Source organism: Equus quagga, chromosome 2 (genome assembly GCF_021613505.1).
Source record: "Equus quagga isolate Etosha38 chromosome 2, UCLA_HA_Equagga_1.0, whole genome shotgun sequence".
NCBI classification, from domain to species: Eukaryota; Metazoa; Chordata; class Mammalia; order Perissodactyla; family Equidae; genus Equus; species Equus quagga.
In genome coordinates this window covers 67990186-68015478 of record NC_060268.1, presented here as the reverse complement: position 1 = coordinate 68015478, position 25293 = coordinate 67990186, and the positions used below count along the sequence as shown (strand labels likewise).

General features: G+C 57.1%; 1 protein-coding gene across 3 annotated transcripts in view; it reads right to left on the bottom strand.

The window, feature by feature from the left end:
• Positions 1-676: 676 nt before the first annotated feature.
• The window catches only part of LOC124235582 (leucine-rich repeat and immunoglobulin-like domain-containing nogo receptor-interacting protein 1), a 65105-nt gene continuing 40488 nt past the window's right edge, over positions 677-25293 (bottom strand). Inside the window, exons 1-3 of one of the 3 annotated variants that reach the window (XM_046653809.1) lie at positions 17838-17920; positions 17546-17649; positions 677-2907 (exon numbers count right to left, since the gene is read on the bottom strand). In XM_046653809.1, the coding sequence (XP_046509765.1) occupies positions 1051-2895 (1845 nt within the window). In that variant the 5' untranslated portion in view covers positions 2896-2907; positions 17546-17649; positions 17838-17920 and the 3' untranslated portion in view covers positions 677-1050. Of the gene's footprint in view, positions 2908-17545; positions 17650-17837; positions 18039-25293 lie in introns of those variants that run through there. The other 2 variants (XM_046653808.1, XM_046653807.1) reach the window with 2 other exon arrangements.

The following is a 25293-nucleotide window of genomic DNA, read 5'->3' as shown; positions in this document are numbered from 1 at the left end:
AGTGAGATAATAATGACCATAATGAGAACAGTCACCCACACATGTGCACAGCGCTTTACAGGTTACAGAGTGTTTCACATACATCATCTCATCAATTCCTCACAACAGCCCTGTGAGGTAGGCAGGGCGGGGAGTAACGTTTCATTTGTACAGATGTGGAGACTGAGGGCCAGAGAGGGCCAATGACCTGTTCGAGGCCACATAACAAGTCAGCGGCAGAGCTGGGACCAGAAGGTAGGCCTCAGTCCCGCCTCCTGCCCCGGCTCTCTCCACTGACTGTGCTGCCCTCTGGGAGGACCCCAGCCCCTGTCCAGAGTCTCAGCCACACCCGAGCCAGGCCCCCCAACCCCTGGCAGTACTGCTGCCTGGCAGCTCTGCAGACAGCCCCTACCCCATCGGGGAGCCTTGTCCCCTCCACCTGCTCCCTGAAAACAGCCAGCCCAGAGCTGGGCCCACACCTGCCACCCGCCTGCTCTGGGCAGCTGCCCTGGCAGGGTGCATGGGTGGCTGGGGCTGGAACCTCCTTTCCTGTTTTCCTGAGTGATCCCTCCCCATAGGGAAGAGAAGAGAAAGGAGGAAGAGGAGGAGAAAGAAGAGAAAACAAGAAACTGAGTTGGAAGAGGGCCCTGGAGCAATCAGGACGTCAAAAGTTTGCATTCCGACTAGCTAGAGGAAATAGTTTTTTTCTCTTTTTATTATTTCAAGTTTTCATAAAAATCCATAATTATTGAAATTCAAGTTACAGAGGAAGTTCGTAACTTTTTTTATTGAATTATTCACTGTGCTGCAGGTCGGTTGGTCAGCTTCCGACTCCAGTCTGTCAATGCGTGCCCCTGTGCAAGTGGGGTCCCCAGGCCTGGACTTCTGAGGTCCTGGTAGAAAGAGGGCGGGTGGCGAGGGCCAGCAGGGGGCAGCAGGGGATGGGGGTGAGAGGGAGAAAAATAGTCTGTGGAGGGGCACGAGGTGGGGAGGACTGGGGAGCAAGCGGATGGTGGGCAGGCCCCTTCCCCTGCCCGGCGCGCCTGCAGGTCCCTGCCCCCCGCCCTGTCCTCATATCATCTTCATGTTGAACTTGCGGGGTGCGTCAGCGGAGCTAATGCCTGCGTCTGACTTGCGGGGCACATATTCGATCTCAATGTTGTGCTTCGTGTTGCCCTTGCCCCGGCTCCAAAGAAAGAGCAGCACCAGGCAGAAGAGGACGACGCCCAGGAAAGAGATGAAGCCCATGGTAGTGGCGATGATGAGGGTCTTGATGTCGAAGGGGAAAGGCACGGTGGCACGGGTGCTGTTGGCCTCTCCCTCGCCTGGCTGGTTGGAGATAAAGGCGAAGGTCTTGTTGGGCTGATGGGGCCAGTCGGGCGAGTAGCTGCGCACATGCAGGTGGGCAGGCATGGAGTCGTTGCCGCCTGCGTTGGCTGCGATGCACAGGTACGTGCCATTGTCCTGTACCTGGGCATAGCGCACCTCCAGCGTGCCATCGGGAAAGACCGTGAGCCGCCCGTTGCTCTTGGCTGAGACCAGGTGCTTGCGGGGTGAGAGCCAGAGGATGGCAGGCGGCGGGTCACCATCTGCCCGGCACACAAACTGCACCGTGTGGCCCTCATCCACAAACACCTGCTGGGCCTTGCGGTCCCGGATGCGGGCGCGGCGGCAGGTGAAGTAGTTGGGCAGGAGCACATCAGGGAAGTCCTTGAACTCCTTGCCCTGGACGAACTCGGGTGTGGCACATGTGGGCTGCTGCCGGTTGAAGTTGAGCCGCCAGCGGCGCCGGAACACCCACAGGAGCCGGCAGTCACAGGCCAGTGGGTTGGAGTCCAGGATGAGTGTCTCCAGGTTGCCCACCGAGTGGAAGGCCGACTCCTCCAGTGTGGTCAGCTGGTTGCCAGAGACGTTGAGTACACGCAGATAGTTTAGGCCGCGGAAGGCATAGGGCTCCACCACGGCCAGCTGCCCACCCACCAGCTGGATCTCCTGCAGCCGTAGCAGCTCATGCAACATGGAGCCCTCGATGGTGCTGATGGGGTTGTAGGAGAGATTGAGGAAGCGGAGATAGACCAGGTGGCGCACGGCCAGGTAGGGCACAGCAGTCAGATTGCAGTGTGTGATGGACAGGGACGTTAGGTTGAGGCCATAGAGGCAGTTGGGTGTCATGGTGTCCAAGTAGGGCCAGTGAGAGATCTCCAAGACCTTGAGGCGGTACAGCCTCTTGAAGGAATAGTCCCGGATGGCGTTGATGTTGAGGTGCCGGAGCCTCAGGACGATGAGACCGTGCAGGTGGGACAGCGCTTCTGTGGGGATGGAGGTCAGGTTGCATTTCTCAAGCGTCAGCTGCTCCAGGCTGTTGAGGCCGCTGAAGGCTCGGTGGGAAATGTAGACGAGGTCATTGTCACCGACCTCCAGCGATTTGAGGTTGTACAGGTCCTGGAACATGTAGTCCAGCAGGATGACGATCTTGTTCTCGCTGATGTCCAGCTTGGTCAGGTTGCTGAGGCCGGTGAAGACACCCAGGGGGATGAGCTTCAGGCGATTGCTGCGGAGCCCCAGAGTCCGGAGGTTGAAGAGATTGTTGAAGGCGCCAGGCTCCACGGCGCTCACGATGTTCTCGTTGAGCTCCAGCTCCTCCAGGTGTGGGAAGCTAGCAAACTCGTCCTGGTTGAGTGTTTTGATGCGGTTCTTGCCCAGGTCCAGCAGGCGGGTCTCTGTGGGGATGCCCTCGGGCACTGCCACAAAGCGCTTGCGGTGGCAGAGCACAGCACGGTCCTGGGCGGAGCACTCGCAGCGGGGTGGGCAGCCCGTGGCTGAGCCTGACAGCACCGAGCCCAGCACCAGCAGGAGGATGGGCTGCCAGCAGGCCAGGAGGGGGCTGGGCATGCTCCTTGCGCCCCCCGCCAGCATCCTCTCGCTCACCTGCAGCCGGGAGCAAGCACAGGACAGAGGGAGTGTTAGAGGACAGTATTTGACTGGACCCCACCCCGAGCCCTCTGTGCTCCCACACCCTCCTGTCCCATCAGGATGTCCTTGACACAGATAGAGAGGCAGGCGTCCAGGCTGGCATATGACTCCTGCCTGGGACCCCCCAGTGAGGTCCAGATACCCAGGCCAGAGGCCCTCCTGCCACCCCATGCTGCTTCCTCCTTACCCCTTACCCTGCCTGGAGCCCTCCTGAAGGATCAAGAGGGTTCGTGGAAGGGGCAGGGTCACCTCAGAGGAGACTACCCTTGGCAGCCAGGCTGCATTTTACGCTTTACAGGCACTTTCTAGGCATGCACACTGCACCCTACCCCAAAACCTGAGCCTCAGCTTCCCCTGGCACTCACCAGGGGTGAAGCCAGACCTGCTGAGTTGCCCTCGGGGCTCATAGAGGCATCAAAGGGGCTCAAAGGCTGAGGCCTCTAGGAACAGCCAGCAGAGGAGCATGTCTGGTCCCCAGCCTGCCAGGCAACGGCTTCTGAGGCTGCTGAGGGCCTCCCCTCAGCCTTTAGCCTGGGCTTCCCTGGGCACAGACACCAAGGCCACCTCCCTGCCAACACTGCAGTTGAGCCTGCAACCCAAGGGTCCTGGGCAATCAGCAAACCCAGTGGTACCTGTCAGGGTTATGAATCTGCCCCTTGATGGGTTTTCTAGATCAGGGGAGGGCAACCCTGATCTAGAAGGCGGGACCAGTCCTGATGCCTCCCTGTGGAATCTCTTTGACTCTCACCTTCCTCTGGGTCCCCACAGTGACGCACCCAGGCTCCTGAGCTCAGGGCTCAGGGAACAAGTATTCCAGATTCCCGGCCTTGGCTTCTGTAGTTCTTTCCTCCTGGAATGCCCCTTCCCCTGCCAGTTGAAATCCCATCTTCAGGGCCTAATTTAATGTCCGCTCCTCCAAGAAGCTTTTTCTGATCCCCAGTAGGAAGTGTGCTCCCCTCCAAAGACCTCCCAGCCTTCCCCCATCTGTCTCTCAGGGCTCAGTCACCTCCTCCTAGTCCAGGGTTTATGCAGCTGCCTGGGGGATGGGCAGTCAGACTCCCACAGCCCAGGGCAGCACAGCGCAGCACCGAGGACGAGGACGTGAGGCTTGTTCCAGCTGGGCGCTGGGGAGCATGCGGGACTTGGGTCGTGATGACACGGGAGACGGTGCTGGGAGGGCGACCAAGCTTGGGTCCAGGCTGGAGTGAAGGGAGTGTGCAGGAGTTAGCCCACTACTCTCTCCCAGCCGGTGTTCAGAGGCCACTTGTTCCCACTTGTGTCCAGACTGACTCCCTACCTCCTCCTTTCTCCTCTGTTCCATCCTTGTCCCACCCTGTGGGAAACTGGCCTGGCAGTGTTGGTGTGCGGTTGGGAAGGCTAGTCTGGACTCCTCCAAACTCCAGGGCCTGGACCAGATGGTGTCTGGGAGTTGAGCTGTAGCCCTGCGGCTGATGGTGGGGTAAAGACCCATGCCTGCTTCTCCATCCCAACCTGGTGCCCTCGGGGCTCTGCCGCCTGTCCACACAGCCTACACTCACAGCCTCAAGTGGGCTTGTTACAGGAAGGGAGGGTCCCACCTCTCCGCCCCAGCTCAGGCCCTCCTCCCACCCCTCCCAATCCCTCCCCACACCTGCACACAGCTCTGCTTTCAAGGCCACAGGTCTTGTCATCTACATTTCAACCCTTAAGGCAACTTGGGGCTTAGAGAGATTGTGACTGCCAAGGACACCCAGCCAGTAGAGGGGGCAGATATGGGACCAGAGCTCTCGTCTGTCAGACTCCAGTGACACCACATACTTTCCAATACTCTGGTGGTCTCAACTGACAGGGACTCCCTGGTTGTTGATCAGCTAAGTGACTGATTAACCAGAGAGGGCTCTGGGTGTCACTGACATATGATGGAATCTGCAAGATTTTGTTATCTCCAAGGGCTCTGTCCTCCATCTCCCTCCCCTCAGCCTCTCTTATCCTCTTTCCAGACTCTTCTGTGGTTTGGCCTTCCCCAACCATCCCTACCAGGCCATTTTCCACAGTCACACACGCTCCAGTGACCCACCAGAAAAGCAGACATCCTGACAGGCGATCGATAAGTAATTGAGCCAGCAGCTGGGGCCGGAGTGGGTGTGAGGCTGGGGCCTGGGGAGGTAAATAGGACTTTTAGCACCCAGCTCAGGGCTGGGCTGGTGGGTGGGGTGGGGGCTGCTGGAGGCGGGGCTAAGGAAGGAGGGGATGGTGAGGGCACAGGCCACCCTGAGATGTTGGTAAGGCCCTCACACAGACATGAATCTAGCCTTCGAAGCCTCTACCCCCTTGCTTCAACCTACCCATCTACCTCCTTCCCCACCAATCACCCCAGGATTGCCACCAGGTATCCCCACCTTGTCCTGAACATTCCTGCCTCTAAGCCATCTCCTTTTGGAGGACTCTCCCAGCCTCCTGCCCCAGCAGCCTTTGTGACTTTCCACCCCAAAGGCCACCTCTTCCATGAAGCCATTCTTGACCTATTCAGTCAGAAGTCATCTCTTGCCCCTAACACTGAAGCACCTTACAGTCATTAGTACTGACGTTATGTAACTGACATATGGCACACCTTATTCTAAAAATGACTTGAGCCAACTGACAGAAAAATTATGCTATAAGATGATAAAAAGATAAAGCTAAAGAAGGCAAACCAGTCAAGAAAGAATGCCACAAAGTCCTGCATAATGACTAGAGGTGAGAGCTTCCTAGCGACCTGAGCAAAGAGGAAAACATGCTCCAAAGTCTCAGCATATGGTGCATCTCCTGTGGTGTATGTTTAACCCTGGGTCAAACAGGCATGGGTGTGTTTGTCTCACCTGGTAGAGTAGGTGAGACAAACACACCTGAGGGCAGACGCTGTGTCTGCAGCCTCAGACCAAGGTGTGGCACAGAACAGACCCAGCAGATGTTCTTTGCAAGGAAGCATGTGTGCGTGGGTTTGTGCAGGGGTTGAAGCACCTCTGATGGGGCTAACCCTGCAGCAGGCCCTCTGAGCAATGAGAGACCTGGAGAATTCAGATACGGTGATGGAAGAAGGGTTGGCATTGCCCTGTGTGGCTGCCAGCCCCAGGCCTGGCAGTTAGAGCCACAGAGCAGCAGGCCAGACTCCACAGGACCAGGATGGCTCCAGAAGGGCCATCCTCCCAATGCCTGTCTCTCACCTCTTACATGTGGCTGCCCTGAAAGGTGGGGAAACTATGGCCGAGGAGGCTCAGATGCATGCCCAAGGTGGCATAGCAGGAGCACAGCATGCTGGGCCTACTCTCCTAACACTCCCAGGGATGCTGGCAGGGTTGGGTGTGAGGGGGTCCGGAAACTGCTGAGGGGGTGATGTGCTGCCCCTGCCCTCCTGGCCCCGTTGATCCCACTGGTTCCTCCTGCAGCGGCCAAAGAGAAGTGTTTTATGCATTTTAATCAGTGTTTTATTTTGGATCCTTAACCCCTGAAGGGCTTCCCACAAGGGCAAGAGTTTAAAAATTGCACCAATAAATACAAAGGCAATAAACATGGAAGGCAGGCAGGCGGGCAGGCAGAGGGGAGCCGTGTTCAGGGCACTATGCACAGACTCTACAGCAGCCTGCAGCGGTGCGGCCCCAGCACACCCTCACTCCTGCCCCGGGGCAGGTATGGCCTGGCTCAGTTACTCCCCACACCACCACCTGCACTTCCCTTTGGCCACTCCACTGCGTGACCTTGGGCAATGCCTGCCTTCTCTGATCTATTTCCCCCATGGGGCAGTAAGGGGCTGGATCCCAGGGTCCCTGAGGGAACCCACAAAGAAGCTTGACTTTCTTCAGCAGGAAAGTCAACATCCTCAAACCTGGCTAGGGAATGAAGGGGCGTGGGGGCTCAGGCCCCAAAGTGCAGTTCCACCAGGGGTGGAAGGATCTATTTGAGTTGGCATCCCAGATTGGGGCTTCACACTGGGGCTCCCCCCCTGGGGCTCAGGGTCAGATAGGATGACTGGTGGAGACAGCAGGGGCTTGGGATCACCCATGGGTGGACTTGGAGAACCACTGAGGGAGGTCAGGGGTCATTCTATCTCCTGACACAGCTTCTGGAGGCTCCTGGAGGTAGAGGTGTGTCTCCCCATGCACAGAACCCAGCCCACACAGGCTAGTTGCACACCTGCACTTGGAAAAGGGGTGAGACTAACATTTGCAGTGCACCTAGTAAAGGCCAGGTTTTAGACTTCACACATAGTCTCAGAAACCCTCACACCAGCCTTAAAAAGAGGTATTTCTTACCCATTTACCGATGAGAAAAACTGAGGATTCCAAAACAGAATTCCTCTGCCCCTAGGCCTAGGCACAAGGCTGGAGGCGGCAGGTCTCTGCCCTGGTCAGGCTGCCTGCCCCAAGAGCCACCCGGTTTGAATCAGGACTTCTCTCAAACACACAGGCCAGCCCAGGGGAGGGGCCCGCCGGGCAGAAGGGTGTTGGGTAGGGTCCCCAGGCCCAAGGGAAGGCCTTAGAGAGCTGCATGTAGGCACCCTGCCCCCCAACCTGACAAAAGCCTTTCCCTAACTGTCAGAAAATGGTATGTCAAACACACTGACTTTTTTAGTGTTTTTCCACCATACCCTTCCCCTGTGCCTGCTGCCGCCATCTATGCTGAAATCTCACCTAATTTGGAGTCGGCTGCAGCACAGGATGGAAAGTTCAGTTATTTTCGGTTTATGGTATCAATATTTCATGGTGTACCCACTCAGTGTTCCCCAGGGACCACAGAGATCCCCAGCACACACAGGCATGGGATCCCTAGCAGAGGTGGCTGCTGTCACTGCTAGGGCCTGGGGCCTTCTGGATGCCAGGGCCTCTGGGTTCTCAGCCTGGCTGTGTGTGACCCGGGCAACTGTGCAGGGCTGTTTCCTTGCTGGGAAATGAGGCAGGTAGGCACCATCTCATCTCGTCCCAACGCCCTATGTTCCTGTGACAGGGTCTGCGGCAGAAGGGAGTGAGGAGGGATGGCAGACCTGGGAAGGGGGCTGAGGGCTTCAGAATGTCTGCCTAGGGCCCTGCCCAGCTCCACCAGCAAAAAATGACTAGGAGAGCAGGCGAAGGAAAGATGACAGATAGAGAGAAAGAGGTGCCTAGCAGCTGAAACAGGAGCGAAAGGGAGGGGAGAGAGAGGCAGAGAAAGCAGAGGAGAAAGATGAGTACGTGGGCTAGGGCCAGGTGAGGGTGGCAGCAGTCGGGGAACGACAGAGCGAGAAGGTGCCCTGCAGACTCTGCCACCATTTTCTACCATGTGTCCAGGGCCCTGGGCCTGTTAACGCATCCTGTCCTCGGCGCCATCCCACGAGATGGGCCTGATCACTCAGAAGGGTGAAGGGACTCATACCAGGTCACCAAAGAAGACAGGCGAGGCCAGGTCTGGATTCCTTGTGACTTGCCCTGTCCCCAAGTCCTTGCCTGTCTGAGGCCCCTTCTTTTCCTTCAGCTCCAGGGCCCCAAGCCACTGGATCCATTTCATGAAATGATAAAGCCCTTTGGCGGGAACAGTACAAGCTCAGAGGTAGCCATGGCCACGTGGCTGGGAGTAGGGTGACATGGGGGTGGATGGAGGCCTGTCCAGAGAGCCCCAGATGGTTGCCCTGGCCCGGGCCTTTTTCCCACAGCAATGGCTGACCATCCACCCTGCACGTGGAACTCTCCTACTTGGCCTTCAGAACCCAGCTCAAGGGTCTCTTCCTCCAAGCAGCTCCTCTCAAGCCCCCAGGAAGGGGGATCGCCCTCCTGTGGGTCCCCCGCCTCCCGAGCACTGCAGGTATGTTTACCATCACTCTCTGCCTCCCCTTCTGTGTCCCCCAGATTAAGGGCCCCCAATGCAGCGCTGGGGCTGATACAGCTCAGTATCCCCAGGCCCAGCCTGGGGCAGAGAGAGCCTGTCAAAAGACTGCTGGGCCAGCTCCTAGAAAGGCTCTCCACTCCCAGTCCGGGCTCTTTATAGCCGCTGCACAGAGGAGGAAGAGGTGTCACTGAAATACAGACACATTTCCACAGGCCAAGTAAGGGGCTGGGGAAGGGCATTTTCCACAGAGGGAACAGTATGAACAAAGGCGTTCAGGGTGGGAGGACTTGTAGCCTGGTCCATAGGAGAGCATCCAGGGACTCCTAATTGCTTCCCTCCTACCCCAAATCCTGACCAGGTCCCTGGACTCCTTTTAAAGACACTCCGTTCTGGCTTTCTAGGGCTAATCCAATCCCTGCTGAGGTGTGAATGGCTGATAATGGCTTAAGGTGTGAGCTGCTAATGGGGAAACTCAGTCCCTGGGCAGCCTAATCCAGCAGGGCTATGCTGAGAGCCGGGAAGGGAGGGGCCGCCTCCTGGCACATGGGGAGGGTGCGTGGGGGGAAAGGGGACCCCAAGAGGAGGTGGCCAGTGCTCAGGCTGAGCTCCAGCAGGAGAAATTCAGACTGATGGTTTGGCCCCGCCAGCAGGCCAGGTGGAGGGTCTGTCTATCTCCTCCCGGCTAGGCTGCCCGCCTCTGCCTGCCCTCTCCCTTCTCCTCCTCCTTCAGCCGCCCCCACGGGGAGAGAAAAATCAACCTGGAAGAAAATTGAGGTCATGTCCTTTGTCTTGTATAATTCTTTATTTTCCTCTTGCTGTTGGTTCTAGCAAAGAGTTGCCGGGCCCCCGGGGTGTATGTATGTGTGGAAAGCAGGCACCCCTGTGTGTTTGTGGGTGTGTGTGTGGGTGTGTGTGTGTGGGTGAGGGTGTGTGTGTCTGCTGCCCCTCCTCCCGCCACTCCCCGCCCTCCCTGGTCCAGCGCCACCAGCTCCATCTCTTAGGTGCTCTTGGAAACTCAATCCTTTCCCAAAGGTGCTCACTGGCTCTCAGCCGGGCTAGAGGGTGCTGACTAGGCACAGTGTGGCTGCTCAGCTGCTTGCCAGGGCAGCCACCAGGTCCCCCTGGCTGCCACAACTGCCCATGTGTGGCCCTGGGCAAGCACCTGGCCCCCCTGCACCTGAGGGAGGGTGCCGCTGCCCATCCCAGCGCCCACCCCATGGAGCACAGCTAATCTCAGGAGCTGCCAGCCTTCGGGCCAGCCTGCAGCCCCAAGCCATTTGTGGGATAAATTATGAATTTTAATTGTCAAAGCATCTTAGTGTCTAACAGCTTCTATAAATAGGCTCTGCCCTCCAGGAGTGGCCGGCCTGGTGGGGAGAAACAGGGGTGGGGCAAAGCCTAGAGAAGGCCACCTCTTGGGGAGCAAAGGGCACTGGGCTCACAGGTCCCAGGCCTGCACTCCAGCCAGTGCACCTCTGCCCTGCTGCATGACCTTGAGTGAGCCCTGGACCACTCTGGGCCCTACCAGGCCCTTAACAGGGTTGTTCTGAGGTGAGAGGCCAGCTGGGCAGCTGGGAGCCAGTCCTGGGGGAGGTGGGGGCACTGGTTCTGGGAAGCTTCCCTGTTGCCTGTGCTGGGCCCACCTGAGCGCACAGCACCCCTACCTGGACTGGCGCTGTCTCAGAACTGAGGAAGGGTAGCAAGTGCCCACGTGGTAACTGGAAGGAGCTCAAGGAAAAGGCAGGTCTTGTACTCCCATATCTCCCTTTGTGTCTCTCTCCAGGTCTGAGATGCCAGCCCAGCCTCTGAGGGGCAGGAAGACGCCCCTGAAGAACTCTGGCCCCATCCCCCACCCAGCCCAGTGGCCCCTTGAGGGGTGCCCGGCAGACACACTTCCCTCATCCCCACTCATGCCCTCAGCCCTGCACACCTTCCTGGGCCCCCCAGGGCCTCTCCCCAGCTACCCAAGCTCCTCTACTACGGGAACAGCTCAGGCTGGCCTATCTCAGCCTTCGGAGGGCTAGAAACCAGCCAACCCCGACCTGGGAGCAGGCCACAAGCCTTGGGCTTGGGAGAGGGGGCGGTGACAGCCTCAGAGATCCGAGGCTGGGAGGGGGAGCTGAGGGGAGGGGTGGAACAGGAGTGGGATTTGAAGGCCAGAGACCTAGTAAATATAATGATGACGATGATGATGATTGGAAAAACCCTTAGAGAGGGTCTTTCATGTGCCAGGCATTATTCTAAGTACTTCACATATAAAAATTCATGTAATCCCACTACTACCCATTGAGGCAGGTGCTGTTATCGTCCCTATTTTGCAGATGGGAAAAACAGCAGCACAAACAGCTTCTCTAGCCTGCTCAAGGTCACAAAGAGTTTCTGTAACTTGCTCAAGGTCACACAGCTAGCACAATATGAGCTCAGACATGAACTTTAACCTTCGCAACCATCTTATCAGGTTGGTATTATTATCCTCATTTTACAGATTAGAGAACTGAGGCACAGAGAGGTGAGGCAACTTGCCCCAAATCACACAGTGATAAGTGGCAGAGCTGGGATTAGGCCTGAGACAGTTAGACCCTAGGCTGTCCTGACCACTCTTGCATACTGCCTCTCTCCGATTCAGGTTCAAGGGCCTGCTAAGCTGCATGATGGTGGGCAAGTGGTTTTATATCTTGGGGCCCTAGACGCCTCCTCTAGGAAAGGAGATGGCAGACTTGACGCTGCCCTCGCAGGGCTCGGAGCAGAGAGTTCAAGAAGAGGGACGAGAAGAGACGTTTAGATGGAACACATGCACTAAAGGGCTTTGCGGAATGAGCCCACCAACCCTCACCACATATCCTGTGCGGGCGGTCTCACCGACCCCACTCTACTGATGAGGAAACTGAGGCTCTGAGCCGCTGGGTCACTTGCCGAAGGTCACTGAGCTTGTCTAACTCCAGAGGGACAGTCACCCTAGACACCATCACACAGGCGAGGAAAGTGAGGCCCAAGAGCATCAGGGACTTGTCCGAGGTCCCAGACCCTCAGGGCTAGGACCTGGGGAGGACCCTGCCTGTCCCTGCAGCTACCGTCTCCCTAGCGTCATGCCAGGGTAACGTGGGGAGGCTAGGTCAGGGATGGGTGAAGGTTTGGCTGATTTCTGCCTCAAAAAGGAGAAAAGAGTTTAAAACAACCCTCAATACATCACAGGCCAAGGTCCAGTGAGTTATTTATAACTCGGACAGGCAAACTCTAAGTGAAAACACTTGCCCCTCTCCTGGCACTGACTGTTCAAAGCCCTCTCTGCTCAACTGAGCTCTGGCCAACCCCTCGCAGCTCTGAGAGGGGGTTGGGGACTGGCCAGCATGCTTCCTCTGCCTGGCCCAGCACAGGGCTGCAGATGTGGCCGGGGGGTTGACCATCTCAAGTTGACCATCTCAAAACCCCCTTTTTTTCCAACCTGCTATATGAGGGGATGAACCCCTCTGGTCAGATACATGTGGGTGCTGCGTTCTGCTCAGGCACAATCGATGCCACCACCCAGCTGCCCATTCATGAGAACCCAGACTTGGTGGGGGGGCACTGGCATCTCTGCAAATCTCTAAGGGGTGTCCCAAGGCACAGGGTGCAAAAGGTCCAGGGCAGGCCCAGAGGGTGGAGCCAAGACCCATGGGTGGACTCAGAGGGGAGGCCCATTTAGTTCAGTGTGAGGAATCAAATGGAAGATCAGATGGCTCAAGATTGAAGATCTGCCTTGATAGATAGTGGGTGGGCACCCCCTCACGAGAGATCTACAAGCAGAGACCATGGACATTGCAGGAAGACTTCTCTGCTGGGATCCACACCTCAGCAGCCCCTCTTAGCTCTAATACATCCCTATCTTGCACCCAAGCAAAAGGACTTGAGATGGTCAACCCCCCAGCCACATCTGCAGCCCTGTGCTGGGCCAGGCAGAGGAAGCATGCTGGCCAGTCCCCAACCCCCTCTCAGAGCTGTGAGCAGGTTCTCTGTAGATAGAAGCAGAAGAGGTGGCAGAGAGAGATTATTTCCCCGAAATGGGAAAAAATAGAAAAACACACACATACCACACATCCTAATAACATGTAAGAAGAGGTTGGAGACAGGGAACAATGCCCTGGTAATGTCACCCCGGCGGCAATCAATTTGGGTGTCACATGAAATAGGCATAATTATTCCGCCAGCCCCGACGCTCGTCTCCAACCAGCTCCAGGGGCCCAGGCCCGGGCCGGGAGAGCGGCAGGGAATCATCGTCGGTGCGCCAGGCTGGCAGGGGAGCTGCTCCAAACGAGCCTGCCAGCACCAGGCTTCTCAGCCCCTGTGGCTAGGCAGGGGGCTTGAGGGCCTCGTCAGGGGGCCTCGCCGATGCCCAGGAGCCATCTCACTCAGCCACCCCTCATTCACTCAAGGGGCAAGAGCAATCAGGGAGGACTCCCCAAGGAGGTGAGAATGAAGGAAGAACAAACATACATTTGTTCCATGCAGTGTTCATTCTTAGAGTCATCAAACTCTTAGTAAGCACTCACCAATGCCAAGCCCTGCACCAGGTGCCAGGGTGTGGAGACAGGGTTTTGGGGGGCTGTACATTATTAAAATAATGAAGCACAGTCTCCGTCTACCTCCCCAGCTAGGACCACCCCTGCCCATCATGGCGGTGAACACAGAGCCACTGGGCTTCCTTTGGCTCTAAATGTGTAAGGACTTAAGCTCTCCTTGCTCCTCCTTCATTCTCCCTTCGTGGGGGAGACCTCCCTGACTGCTCCTGCCCATCTCTGAGCTCAAGGCTTGTACAGACAGCATCCTCACAACTGGGGAAGAGGAAGTGCAGAGGTGACGATTACTTAGCGAGCATCTGTTACACGCAGGCTGCTGCCTCGCTCACCCACCATTTCATATATCAGAAACCCTGTGTTCCAGAAATGCAAATCAAGGCCCTAATGAAACATCATTTACACTCATTCCATCAGAATGAATCAAGACGTCCTCCCATAGCAAGTGTTGGTGAGGGTGGGGAGCAACAGGAACACTCATCTCCTGCTGTGGGGAAGCAAAAACTGGCCCAGCCAACCGGGAAAATACTTGGGCACATCTCCTAGTAAAGCTGATCAAGAACATGCCCCAGGCCCAGCAATTCTGCTCTCACTTGTGCGCCCCGGAGGGCTCTGCATGTTGCCTCAGGAGACAGGACAACAAGTCTCCCGGCGGCATTTGTAAGAGCAAAAGGGGAACAACGTACACGCCCATCAAGAGAAGAACGATAGACACACTGTGTCATGTTCAAATGACAGAACACTATGCATCAGTGGAAATGAATGAACTACATCTACTACTATTTGCAACAATATAGATGAACCTTACGAATATGATGTTGAAGGAAAAACAAATTCCAGAGGACTTTTCACAAAGTTCAAAAATAACTATAACTGAACAATTTCTATATATTGAAATGTATGATTTTAAAAAGGCAAGGGAATGTTAAATAGGTAATGTAGGGTAGTGGTTGCCTCAGAGAAAGAAGCCAAGGGATGGGGTGAGGAGAAACACGTGGAAGATGTACATCGTTATTAAAGGGTTAGTGTTCAGGTTGGGGCGTAGGGTCACAGTGCTCATTATATTATTATTATTAATACTCAAAACTTTGATTAATTAATTACAGGCCATGCCCAGACCAGTGAGCAAGAGCCCCAGACCAGAGGTGAGGAGGAAGGCATTCCAGACCGAGCCCCATGTTCATAAGCTGGGAACTTTGGGTAAGTCTTTCCACTTCTCTGGCTATCAGTTTTCTCAGCTATAAAATCAAATCTCTGTACCACACACGAGGCTAAGACTGAGTGCACATCACTGATATAACCTATGAGGTGCTAGCATTTTGTGAGAGCTTCCTCTGTCTAAATGCTCTGCATACATTAACACACAATTCTCATAATGACCCAGAGGTAACACCTTTGTTATCCTCACTATTGATGGACAAGGAGACGGAGGCCCAGAGAGACTCAGTAACTTGCCCAAAGTCACAGAGTTAGGCAGTGGTGGAGTTGAGATTTGCATGCAGGCATCTGGCTCCAGGATCCACACTCAACAACTTCACTATAAAATGACATCAAAGGAGCTGAACACATGCGAGAAGACTGTTGTCAGCACAGTCCTACTGGGCCCATAGCATCGAAGGATACTCAGTCATTCATTCAACACAAGGATGCCTCAAATGCACTGAGGCACTCTTTCCACAAAGAATCTTCCCTGATTCTGGAATCCCCTGCTTTCTGTGTCTCTGCAAAGTCTGCTACTGCCTCAGGACCATCCAGTCTCTCTCTCTTCCTGGAGGTCCACTGCCCACCTCCCCCCAGGAGCAAATCCCACCCTCCACTGAGTGCCTGTGTGTGCTCCTGCATACCTTGCCTTCGGCTCTCCCCAATTCCTGCCTGGGGCATCCTTAACATCACCTAGCTCTGTCCATCCACACGGGCTGAGGACACTACCTCTTCCAGGTAGCCCTTGCCACCAGCCACTAGCTGCTCCCTGGTGCCTCCCAGTGTCTTCCCTATCCTAGGGGCAAGGCAGGGGAGCCCGGGGGAGGGTTCAGGATTGTCCAGGGTGTTCAAGGCAATCCACGGGGGCCATGGGAGGGCCTAGCCTAGAGCCAAGCAAGCAGCTGAGACATAGTATATAGAATAAACGCCTGAAGAATGGGTTGGTACAATATTAGGTGTAAACCAGCGTGGTTCTACACTGTGGCTGCCTGGAGGAGGAGGATCTGTGACTTGGAGCAGTCAGGGAGGCTTCTTGGAGGAGAAGCCAGGAGAAGCAGAGGAGAGGGCTTTCTGGGTAGGGATGCTGGACCAAGCCAGGTGATGAGGGGATATGTAAATGGACTGGTGGGAACAGAGCAGGGAGCTGTTAATGGGTAACCATAGGGGCAGGGAGCCTGGGGCTGGAAGGCCACTATCCTTCCACAGAGTGCCGCACACAGGACAGCTAGACCAAGAGGCCCCAAGCAGCAGACCAAGGCCCTGACTCTGAAACCGCCACTACCTAATGCCTTCCCTCCCTAGCCTTCCCTAGCCCTACCCGACACACTGCCTCACGCCTCCACAGGACCCTGTGCAAATCACTGTACTGCCTCACTTCTCAACAGGACTGACCCCCCCCAGCCCGAACTGCGATCCTCCTGCCATTTGCTTCAGGAAGTACTTGGAGAACAGCACCAGATGAGCCATCACAGGACCAGCGATCCTGTCTGGCTTTATGCTGAACAACAACCCACCCTCACAAGAGAGGTTTTTTCCCCCTCCAGTGTCCCTCTGGAATTCTGGCTTTTAGAAAGCAATATCTAGTATGGGAAAAAAACAGGTATTCAGAGGCAGGGGATGGAGGAGCTGACCCGCAGGATCAAAGAGGACTATTGCAAGGAGTAGAGCAGTCGCTCCATCTCCCTCTAGTCACACAGGGGCCCTCAGCCCAGGTGCCATGATACTCAGCTTCGGGCACACACCCATCCCTCAAAACTCGGCCCCTTGGATTAGGGGCCCACTCTAACTCCTTAGCCTTGACCAAGCCCTACCCAAGGCCCATCTCACATTTAAATTGGCAGGGAGTGGGGGAGGGGGTAGAGACAAGAAGACCAGAGGGGGCCTGTCCTTGCCTTTGCTATGCCCCCCTCCAGGAGGGCAGCTGGGTGCTGCTGGGAGCCCCTATCTGGGTTCTAAGGAGTTCTCACCTCTGCCACCTTATCCTCGCTCCTGCCTCAGGGCATGGGGAGAAAGCAGGAAGGCCAGGCAAGCTGTCCCAGCAGACCAGGTGCTGGGATCTTCCCAGAGGTGTGAGGACTCTGAGCCCCTCCCGGCCCACACGAGGACAAAACAGCAGACCCTCTCTTCCTCACTGGCACTCCCCGCTGAACGTGGGGAAGCCCCAGGCTCTCTGCCGCCTGGGTGCCGCGGTTCATTGCTCCCTGGGCATGGGAGGCACGACTGCTAGAGCCATTGGCACAATGACCAGCAGGGCTGAGCCTGGAGCCACCGGCCAGGCTGGGCTGCACACCCTCCAGCTACCCAAGCCAAGCAGAGGACTGCCTAGATGGCACTGCTCCCCCACCTCAGGGCCTCCTGCACTCCCAACCCACCAGGGCAGAGCCATTCCCATCCTCCCAGATGCCCCTTCTCCCCCACCTCGACCCCAGGACCTCTGAGAACAAAGAGGAGATGCCGATGCCTGCAGAACCAGGGCTGGATGGGGCTGGGCTGGGACCAAGGGCAAAAAAACAGGGAGGGGACTGCCACTGGGCCTGGCCCCACCCCTCCTCACAGTTGGGTCCACCTGGAGGGAGATATCTCCTGGGGGTACCTTGGGGAGCAGGAAGCCACAGCCCACCTTCCAGGGGTGGGGGGCAGAGCAGGGGCTCCCTCCTCACCTTCCTCTTCTCAGCTGGTTTCCACCTCCCACAGGCTCTGCCTCAGAATGAAAAGTGGGGCAGGAGGAGGTGAGAAGCCTGGGCTGAAGACAGACAAAGGGGAGAACCCTGAAGGGTTCCTGGGTCCTCCTCAACCCAACCACTATCCCTACCCCCATTTCTCCTTTTCTCCCCCTGATGGGCAAGAGCTGGAAAGGGGCTGCTCCTTGTGAGGGGAGAGAGCTGGTGCCTGGGCTGGAGCCTGTGGAGGAAGCTGGTCCCTGACCTGCATCCACCAGCTTAGGGGGACCTGGTGCTGGCTAGGGCTGCCTGGGGGGTATCCAGGGTCTGTGGAGAGAGGCAGCCACCCAGCGCTGAGCAGGGGCTTACCCTCCAGGGTGACCAGCGTTGGAATGGTAGGGCCAATGGAGGACCAGCAGGACTAGGACGCCGGTGGGGGCCCCTCCGTAGCTCTGGGGTCCCAGCTAGCCAACCTGGAATTTGTTGGGGTGGGAAGAACGGAAAAGGAAGAATCTTCAGATCTGTGATCCCAAAAGAGGGTCTGGGTAGCGGTGGGGGGCCCCGCAGCCCCAGGAGGACGCAGCCTGGGCCGACGGCGGCCCCCGGCGGCGCTCGCAGCGGGGCTGCCCTCTCCGGGCTGGGCCGCGGCCGCCGGGCTCACCTGCATCTTGGGCGCGCAGTCCGTCCGCTCGGCTTGGTCGCCAATCGCATGTTTCCTCCGCCGGGCCCCAGCCCCTGCCCAGCCCCCCCCTCCGTCTCCTCCTCCTCGTCCGACACCTCCGCCTGGCAGTGCACGCACCCTCTCAGGGCTAACCGTCCGTCTGTCTGGCCACGCGGGCGGGAGCCAAGCCGGAGCCGGAACCGGGGCCAGGGCAAGAGCCCGGGGGTGGGTAGGCAGGAGACCGCGGCCCCGGCAGGCAGAGGGGCGGGTGCGCTCAGGACGCGCGATGCCGGTTCCACGAGCCTGGTTCCGCACCCCGGGCCGGCCTGGAGCCGCCGCCGCCGCCTCTGTCTCTGCCGCTAGGGCCGGGGTCGAGGCCGGGCGCGCTCCGCAGCGGGGCCGGAGCCAGGGCTGAGACCGGTGGGCAGCGGCCGCGCATGCTGCTCGGAGCCCCGCGTCAGGAGAGGGGCCGGAGCGGCGCGGGTGGGACTCCGCACGCTCCGGGGGCCGGGACCACGACCCACCGCCTGCGCTGTCGCCGGCTGCCCGCGCCGGCTGCCCGCCCGGGCTCCGCGCTCTGCCGCGGCGCGGGGAGGGAGCGCGAGGAGCGAGGAGAGAGCCAGGGAGGGAGGGGCCGAGGGAGGGAGGCAGCGAGCGAGCCAGAGCCAGGCGGGGGAGGAGAAGGCGCGGCCGCAAAACCAAGGGAGGGGGTGGTGAGGCGGGGACTCGAAGGGGGCGGAGAGCGAGGCGCACCCCAACCACTGCCCCTTATGCATGGGGCAGCGAAACTGGCAAGGGGGGCGCAGGCGAAGGGCGCGTCAGCCTGGCGCCTGAGCCACGGCCCCGGTGTTCCAGCCCTGCACACGGCCGCGCCCCTCCGAGTCCCGGGCTCCGAGGAGTCCCGGGCAGCACGGGCCCGAGGAGTCTGACCCGAAGTCCTCCCTGGGCGTGTGCGCGCACGCTCGCGTGTGTCACCCGTGTCAACTGGGGTCACTGTACCCTGCTTTGTGGACGGACACACGCACGTGAACAGGCAAGGCTCCCCACCCAGCCAGGGTTGTTTGGAGGACGGCGTGGGTAGGGTCAGGCCGGGAACCTCCGTCCCGCGCCTTGTCCCCTTTTCTCGGAAATCTCGGCGAATAGCTGGAGGGCCCACATCGGGGCGGCCTTGGGGTGAATCAGGTAGAGAGGGAAGCCCGGAGGGACCGCGAGGAAGGCGCACCAGCTCCGCGGCTCTACCTCGAGCCGAGTCTTGCGCTACCCTTTGCTGCCTGGGTCCCCGCCCAGCCTGCCTTCCTGTCCAGCAGAGGGCAGCAGGCCGCTCTGGCCGGCTCTGGCCGTGGGCACTGCACCCAGCGAACAGCACAGAGCAGCCCAGAGCCTCAGTCTGGGCTTGGCTGTCCCTCCGCCGCTCCCCAACGGTCCAGAGGATCCTGGGCTGGGGCCACATACTCAGACGGGCCCAGGGAATGGGACCACTCCTCAGAGATCCAGATTCTCCTTGACCAGCAGATACAGAGAATCAGCTGACAGAGGTTTCTTGGCAAAGACTCCTACAATCCTTGGGACCTCACCTCCTTCCACTATACACCTTCCATCTCCCTGAAGCCAGATGCCCTTTAACACTAAGCTAATTTGATTGGAATGACCATCATTCCTGACACTACCAGGCACACTCACCCCTTCTCCACTGTTGGGAGTGCACCCCATTAGCACATTAGTGCTCCTGACACCTTAAGCCCACAGGGTAGGGGTTCCACATAGAGAGAAGGAAGCTGAGGCTAGAGGGCAGGAGACTGGCCCAAGGCTTCTCAGTCTCTGAGACAGACCCTGGAATCCTGCCCCAACCCCCACGGAGCCTGCCTGACATTCACTGCAGACATCAGGCTGGCATGGTGGGGCCACCAGTTTTCCCTCAACCCCAGCACCATCTTGCTTCTCCACTGTCCAGCCTCACACACACAGCCCAAAGAGTTGCATGCACCTTTCGTTCCAGCTAAACAGAGTCTGGGTACTTCTCAGTCTCACTGCCACACCACCACTCTGGACACTTCTGCCTGGAGAACCGTCTCCTGTCTTCTCTATGTCCATCCTCATCCTAGGCCTAGCTAGAGCCCTTCCTAGCAGATACAGATGCTGTATTGTGCACTCTACGTTCATCCTCCAACAACTCAGAGAGGAGGCGCTGCTGTTCCCCTTGTGACAGAGAAGAAAGCTCAGGCTCAGACAGGTTACAGGACTTGCCCCTGGTCACACAGCTAGTAAAGCCTGGAAAAGGAATTTGAATAGCCTTCTAAAGCTGAGTAAACCACTAGGGGGCGGGCTTGGCAGAGGGACTTACAGGTGGGAGGGGAAGAGAGGAGGCGGCACAGGAGTCTCCCTCCCTCCAAGAGCCCAGCGAAGGCGGCTCCCTGGCCTCTCAACTCTGTGCTGCCTGGAGCCCCTTCCCAGGTTCCACAGCTTCCCCTCTCCCCCACCCCCCCACCAGCTGTTGTTGAGTTAACCGTGAGCTCCTGCCCTCCCGCGCCGCCTCCTCCCACCAGCCCGACAGGAATAGACGCTCTCCAACTCCTGCGTAAAGGCTCCGCCAGGCACCCGCCGGGCGTGCAGACCCTCTGGGGGGGCGGGAGCGGGGGCGGGGGCTATTCCTGGAGCGGCGACTGACGCAGGGACTGCGCGGCCACCAAGTATCTCCGCCACCCACTCACCTGCTCCCTGCCTCAGTGATCTCGGCGGAGAAATGGGGGAGAACCCATTGCCTCCAGCCTGCAGCCCCCAGATGCTGGCTGAGGAAGTTTGCCTCCTGGGGAGGGATATGCTGGGGCCCACCATTATCCCTCTGAGTCTTGAAGGCAACCAGGATGACCAAAGAGCTGTGTCTGGGAGGAACTGCCCCGCAGCCTTAGTTCTCCATTGTAAACAGTATCCAAGTCCTTTCCCTTTCCGTTTCTCCAAAAGATATGACCCCTCCCACCGTCCCCTGTCTCATTGCACCTGTGGAAATATTGGGGAGGGGGAGGCTTTTGGGGAAGAACTTGGAGAAAAGGCCTTTTTGAGAGTCCAGCCTGGGCCTGGTGAGAGTGGAGGCCCCTGGCCTTGTCACTAGAGACCCCATAAAAGGGGGTCCTGTCCCTGGGTCCTCACCCCGTCAGAAGCCTCTGCGTGAGCTGCAGAACCTGTCTCTCTCCACTCCTGTCTGGGAAGGTGGCCCCCAACCTCTCAGAGATTTCAGGGCCATAAGAATGTGAAACATCAGGGGGGCCCAGTCCAACTTCACTGGCACAACTGGGGATTATATCCTCACCCACTCCTCCAGCCCTTTGTCCTCGCTGGCCCACCTGCTCAGCATGCCCTTACCCTGGTTTCCACCTGAGCGTCAAGACCAAGCTAAGACCAATCTCTTCCATTCCTGTCTCCCCTCCCCAGACTGAAATGGCCTTAGAGGCAAGGGCCCAGTCTCCTCCTTCTCTGTGCTCTGAGCAGGAGCTCCCAGGAGCAGGCCTGAGCCCATGTCTCATGAGTGGGCTTCAGGGTGAAAACTCAGCAAGCCCCGATGACGGAGGAGCTGATATCTGGAAGCAGAAGGAGCCAGCCTGCTGCAGCCTGAGTGTTCCCAGCAAAGCAAAGGAGCTGGAATGGGTTTGCCAGGGGACTCTGGAGTAGGGGACGGGACCCTCTAACATTTATTCAGTTCCTACTGTAAGTCAAGCTCTGAGCTATACTTCACATACTTTGTCTTACTTCAAGATTGGTAGTGCTGTGCCCATTACACAGAGGAAAAAACAGGTTCTGGGAGGGCTGGTATCCTGTCCAAGTTCACTCTGTTTGTAAGAGGGAGAGCTGGGCCTTGAAGCTCTGTGTGTGTCTGACATCAGAGCCCAAGCTCTGTTCTCCCCCACTCTGGGAGGCTGTGGATGCAGCAGGCAGGACTGGGCCCCAAGGCACAGGAAGGAATGTGTGGCACACACAGGCTTGCCTGCATGCCTGCTCTGTGCTGCTCCTGCCCGCTTGCATCCTAGCAGCTAGAGGGGTTTTACAATGATGATTATTTCTGAAGGCACTTGAAATTAATGACAGCTCTAAAATGGCTGGGACAGTGGAGTCATTGCTACAACCTCTAATTAGCAGGAAAAATGGAGACCAGGAGCTGGGGAGGCAGGTAGGGGCTGGGCAAGTGGCACCGGGCATGGAACAGAGCTGGGGTAGTGGGTTGGAGCCAGCATCCAGCTGGAGGTCCCTGTGGAGCAGGTGGACCGCATGTCCCGCTTTATGCCACAAATTGGATTCTGAGCGCTCTTCTTAAAACTTGTTGTGTGACCTTCAGAGCTCACTCCCTGTCCCTAGGTGAAAGTTTCCCAGCTATGCAATGAGGGGTTGGGCCGGAGGTCTCTAAGCTCAGGGCTCTGTGGCCCTGCCTAGACAGTGGGCAGACTGGGATGAGGCCTCAGGCAGGGGCTCCTTGAATGCCTAGTGGGCTGAAGCCCAGAAGCATGGGGCCCTGTAGCCTCCAAGAGCCACTGACAAAGCCCCACACTCACCCATGCTGGGGTCACTGCGGCCACTGGGATGATGAAGTCCTAGAGATTCAGGCTGGAGTGAAGTGGATCAGGAAGTGGCAAAAAATCCGTAGGTCAGAGCCCCATGCCGGTGCAGCTGGGGGCACTGGGGTGGGGGGTAGATGAGGGGCTGGCAGGAAAGTCCCCTCTAGAAGTGGGCCTAGGAACTGCAGCCAGGGTGTGGGCCTTCCTGCCCCCTCTTTAGCCCCTCCCCAAGAGCCAGAAGAGACTCAGGATGCCACAGTCCCACCTAGGCATATTACAGAGGGTTAGGCTGAGGTACCTAAAAGGGAAAGGACTTAGTCAAGGTCACTCATTCAGGTGCACCCCACCCAGCTCTGGTCCTCCAAGTCCTGCATGGGACAGGCAGCCAGCACAGGGAAGGGCACCAGGGCTCAGCTGAAAGGGACTTCTTTGCACAGTGGCTGGCTCAACTGGATGTGGACATGCGTTGGTTGACATGGAGGGCCATCCATTGTGAGTACAGGCTGAGGCCAAGACTCCAAGGGCAGCAGTATGGAAGCCCCACCCCCACTTCCTTGGGGCATCCTCTTCCCTGGCAGCCCCCACTGCAGGCATGTCTTGTCATCGAGAGCTTTCTCAGACCCTAGACCTGCTTCCTTGAATCCTTTCCCCTCCTCCCTTTCCAATTCAGGGCCCTGTGTGGCCCCCTCCTTCCAGAAGCTTTCTCTAAGCACCTCCGTCTCCTGCTCTGAGCTGGGCTTTGTGTCCTTGGGCATCTCTCTGAGGCTCAGTTTCCCCTCTGTAAGATGGGAATACCAGTAGGACCCATTTCTCGGAGTTGGTGTGAGGATCTCCTGACTAAATGTATACCCAGTACTTGATGCTGAGCCTGGCATGCAGTAGGTGCTTAATAAATGTAGGTGTTTTTATGGTTATTATACTTACTGTTATGGTTGTTCTCTGCTCCCTGACACCGCAGCCCCTCTGCAAAGATGGGGTCTATCCAAAGGTCCCTTTCAGCATTCCCACTAGGAGAGGTCTGGACCAAGTTCTCTGTCTTCTGAGAACTGGGAGTCCCCTGAGGGCAGGGAATGATCCTGTGTCCCTTCCAGTTTCCGCAGAGGGCGCAGAGCCCTTATTCAGAGGGTATGATGGATGCAAATTAAACTCGACTGAAATCATTAATCAGGAAGGAGCAACGGGTTCCTCTGGAGAAAGGGATGCAGAGGCATGGGGGCAGGGGTACTCTTGAATCCTCAGCTCTCACTTCCCCTCATCTCAGGACCTGGGTCACTCACACCTCCACTGGAAATGCTCCAGCATTTGTGACATTCACTTATCTGAAGGCAATGTGGGCAGCAACCTCCACTATTTGGAATGACCCTGAAAATCATGGGATGCCAAAAGGCCTTTGGAGGACCCAAGGCAGAAGCCCTGACAGAAAGCTGAGGTCCTGGGGCTGGCCCCTATCCAGCCTGGCCACACAGCCCTGCTGAGCTGGGTGCCTGGCTGCTGTAGCCATAGGAGCTGAGAAGCCGGACATTCGTCCGGGGCCGACTGCCCTGCCCGCCCTGCCCGCCCTGCCCGCCCCGCAGTCCCTCCAGGGGAATACCTGATGCTCCAGACCTTGCAGTCAGCTCTCCTCAGAACACAGGGAAGTGTGCACTCTATTTAAAAACAAAAACTGCAAAAAACACCCAAATGATTAAATTTAGGGCAAAACCAAAAAGCTGTATGACTAAAGGGACCACTCCCTGGCTCTTTAGGAATCTGGGCTCCTGGCTTGGCAGAGCAGTTTCTCCCAAGAGCCAGGCTCGGCTGTCCCCATGGATCATGTCAGGGGGAACTTAAGCTAATATGTGCAAACAGGCAGCGCTATTAGCAAATCCATTCATTAAGTGCTTGTCTTGAGTTCTGTTGCACAGGAGACTTGTTTATTAACTTCAGTCGGAACCTGTTATTAACTTAAGTCAAAGGCAGTGTGGCAGCTCAGAAGGTATCCAGCCTCAGAGTCAAGCAGTCTTGAGTTCCAGTCCTGACTCTGTCTCTAAGGGCCGTGTGACCCTGAACAAGTCACTTCACCTCTCTGAGCCTCAGTTGCCCTGTGATAGAGAGCCCCTAAGATGACCCCCGATGGTCTCTGCTTTCTGGTATTCCCACCCTTGTGTAATCCCCTCCCCTTGAGTGTAGGCTAGACTAATTGAGTCACTTCTAACGAACAGAATATGGCAGAAGTGATGGGCTATCACTTCTGAGGTGAGGTTACAAAAGGACTCTGGCTTCCATCCTGGGTACCCTCTCCCCATCACTTGCTTGTTTGCTATGACAGAGGCCAGCTGCCATGTTATTAGCTGCCCTGTTGAGAAGCCTGCACAGAAAGGAACCGACACCCCACAAGGCCCTGAGAACCGCCAATAGCTACACAAGCAAGCTTGGAAGCAGACCGTCCCCAAGTCCAGCCTTGAGATGACTGATGCTCTGGCTGACCCCCTGACTGCAGCCTTGTGAGATACTTTAGCCACAGGCACCCAGGTAAGCCTCTCCTGGATTCCTGACTCACAGAAACTGTGAGATAACAAATATTTGTTGTTTTACACCAGTAAGTTTTGGGGTGATTTGTTATGCAGCAGGAGATAACTAATACATGTTCTGTCTGTAAAGTAGGCATAAAAATTCCTTTCTCCCAACCTGGTGGGGGCACTGAGATAATGAAGGCAAAGGGCCTGCAGCCGGCCATGGTGAAAAAAGACAAGGCGACTTGGTGGTTATCTAGTGAAGTTGAAAAGCTGCACTCTATAACCCAAAGAATTCCTTCCAGGCATAGACCCTGGAGAAACACGTCCATGGACAACAAGTCCAGGAACGTTCACAGGGTGTAATGTTTTAATAGTGAAGGGTTGGAAATGCCCTAAATGCCTATCACTGAGAGGAGGCAG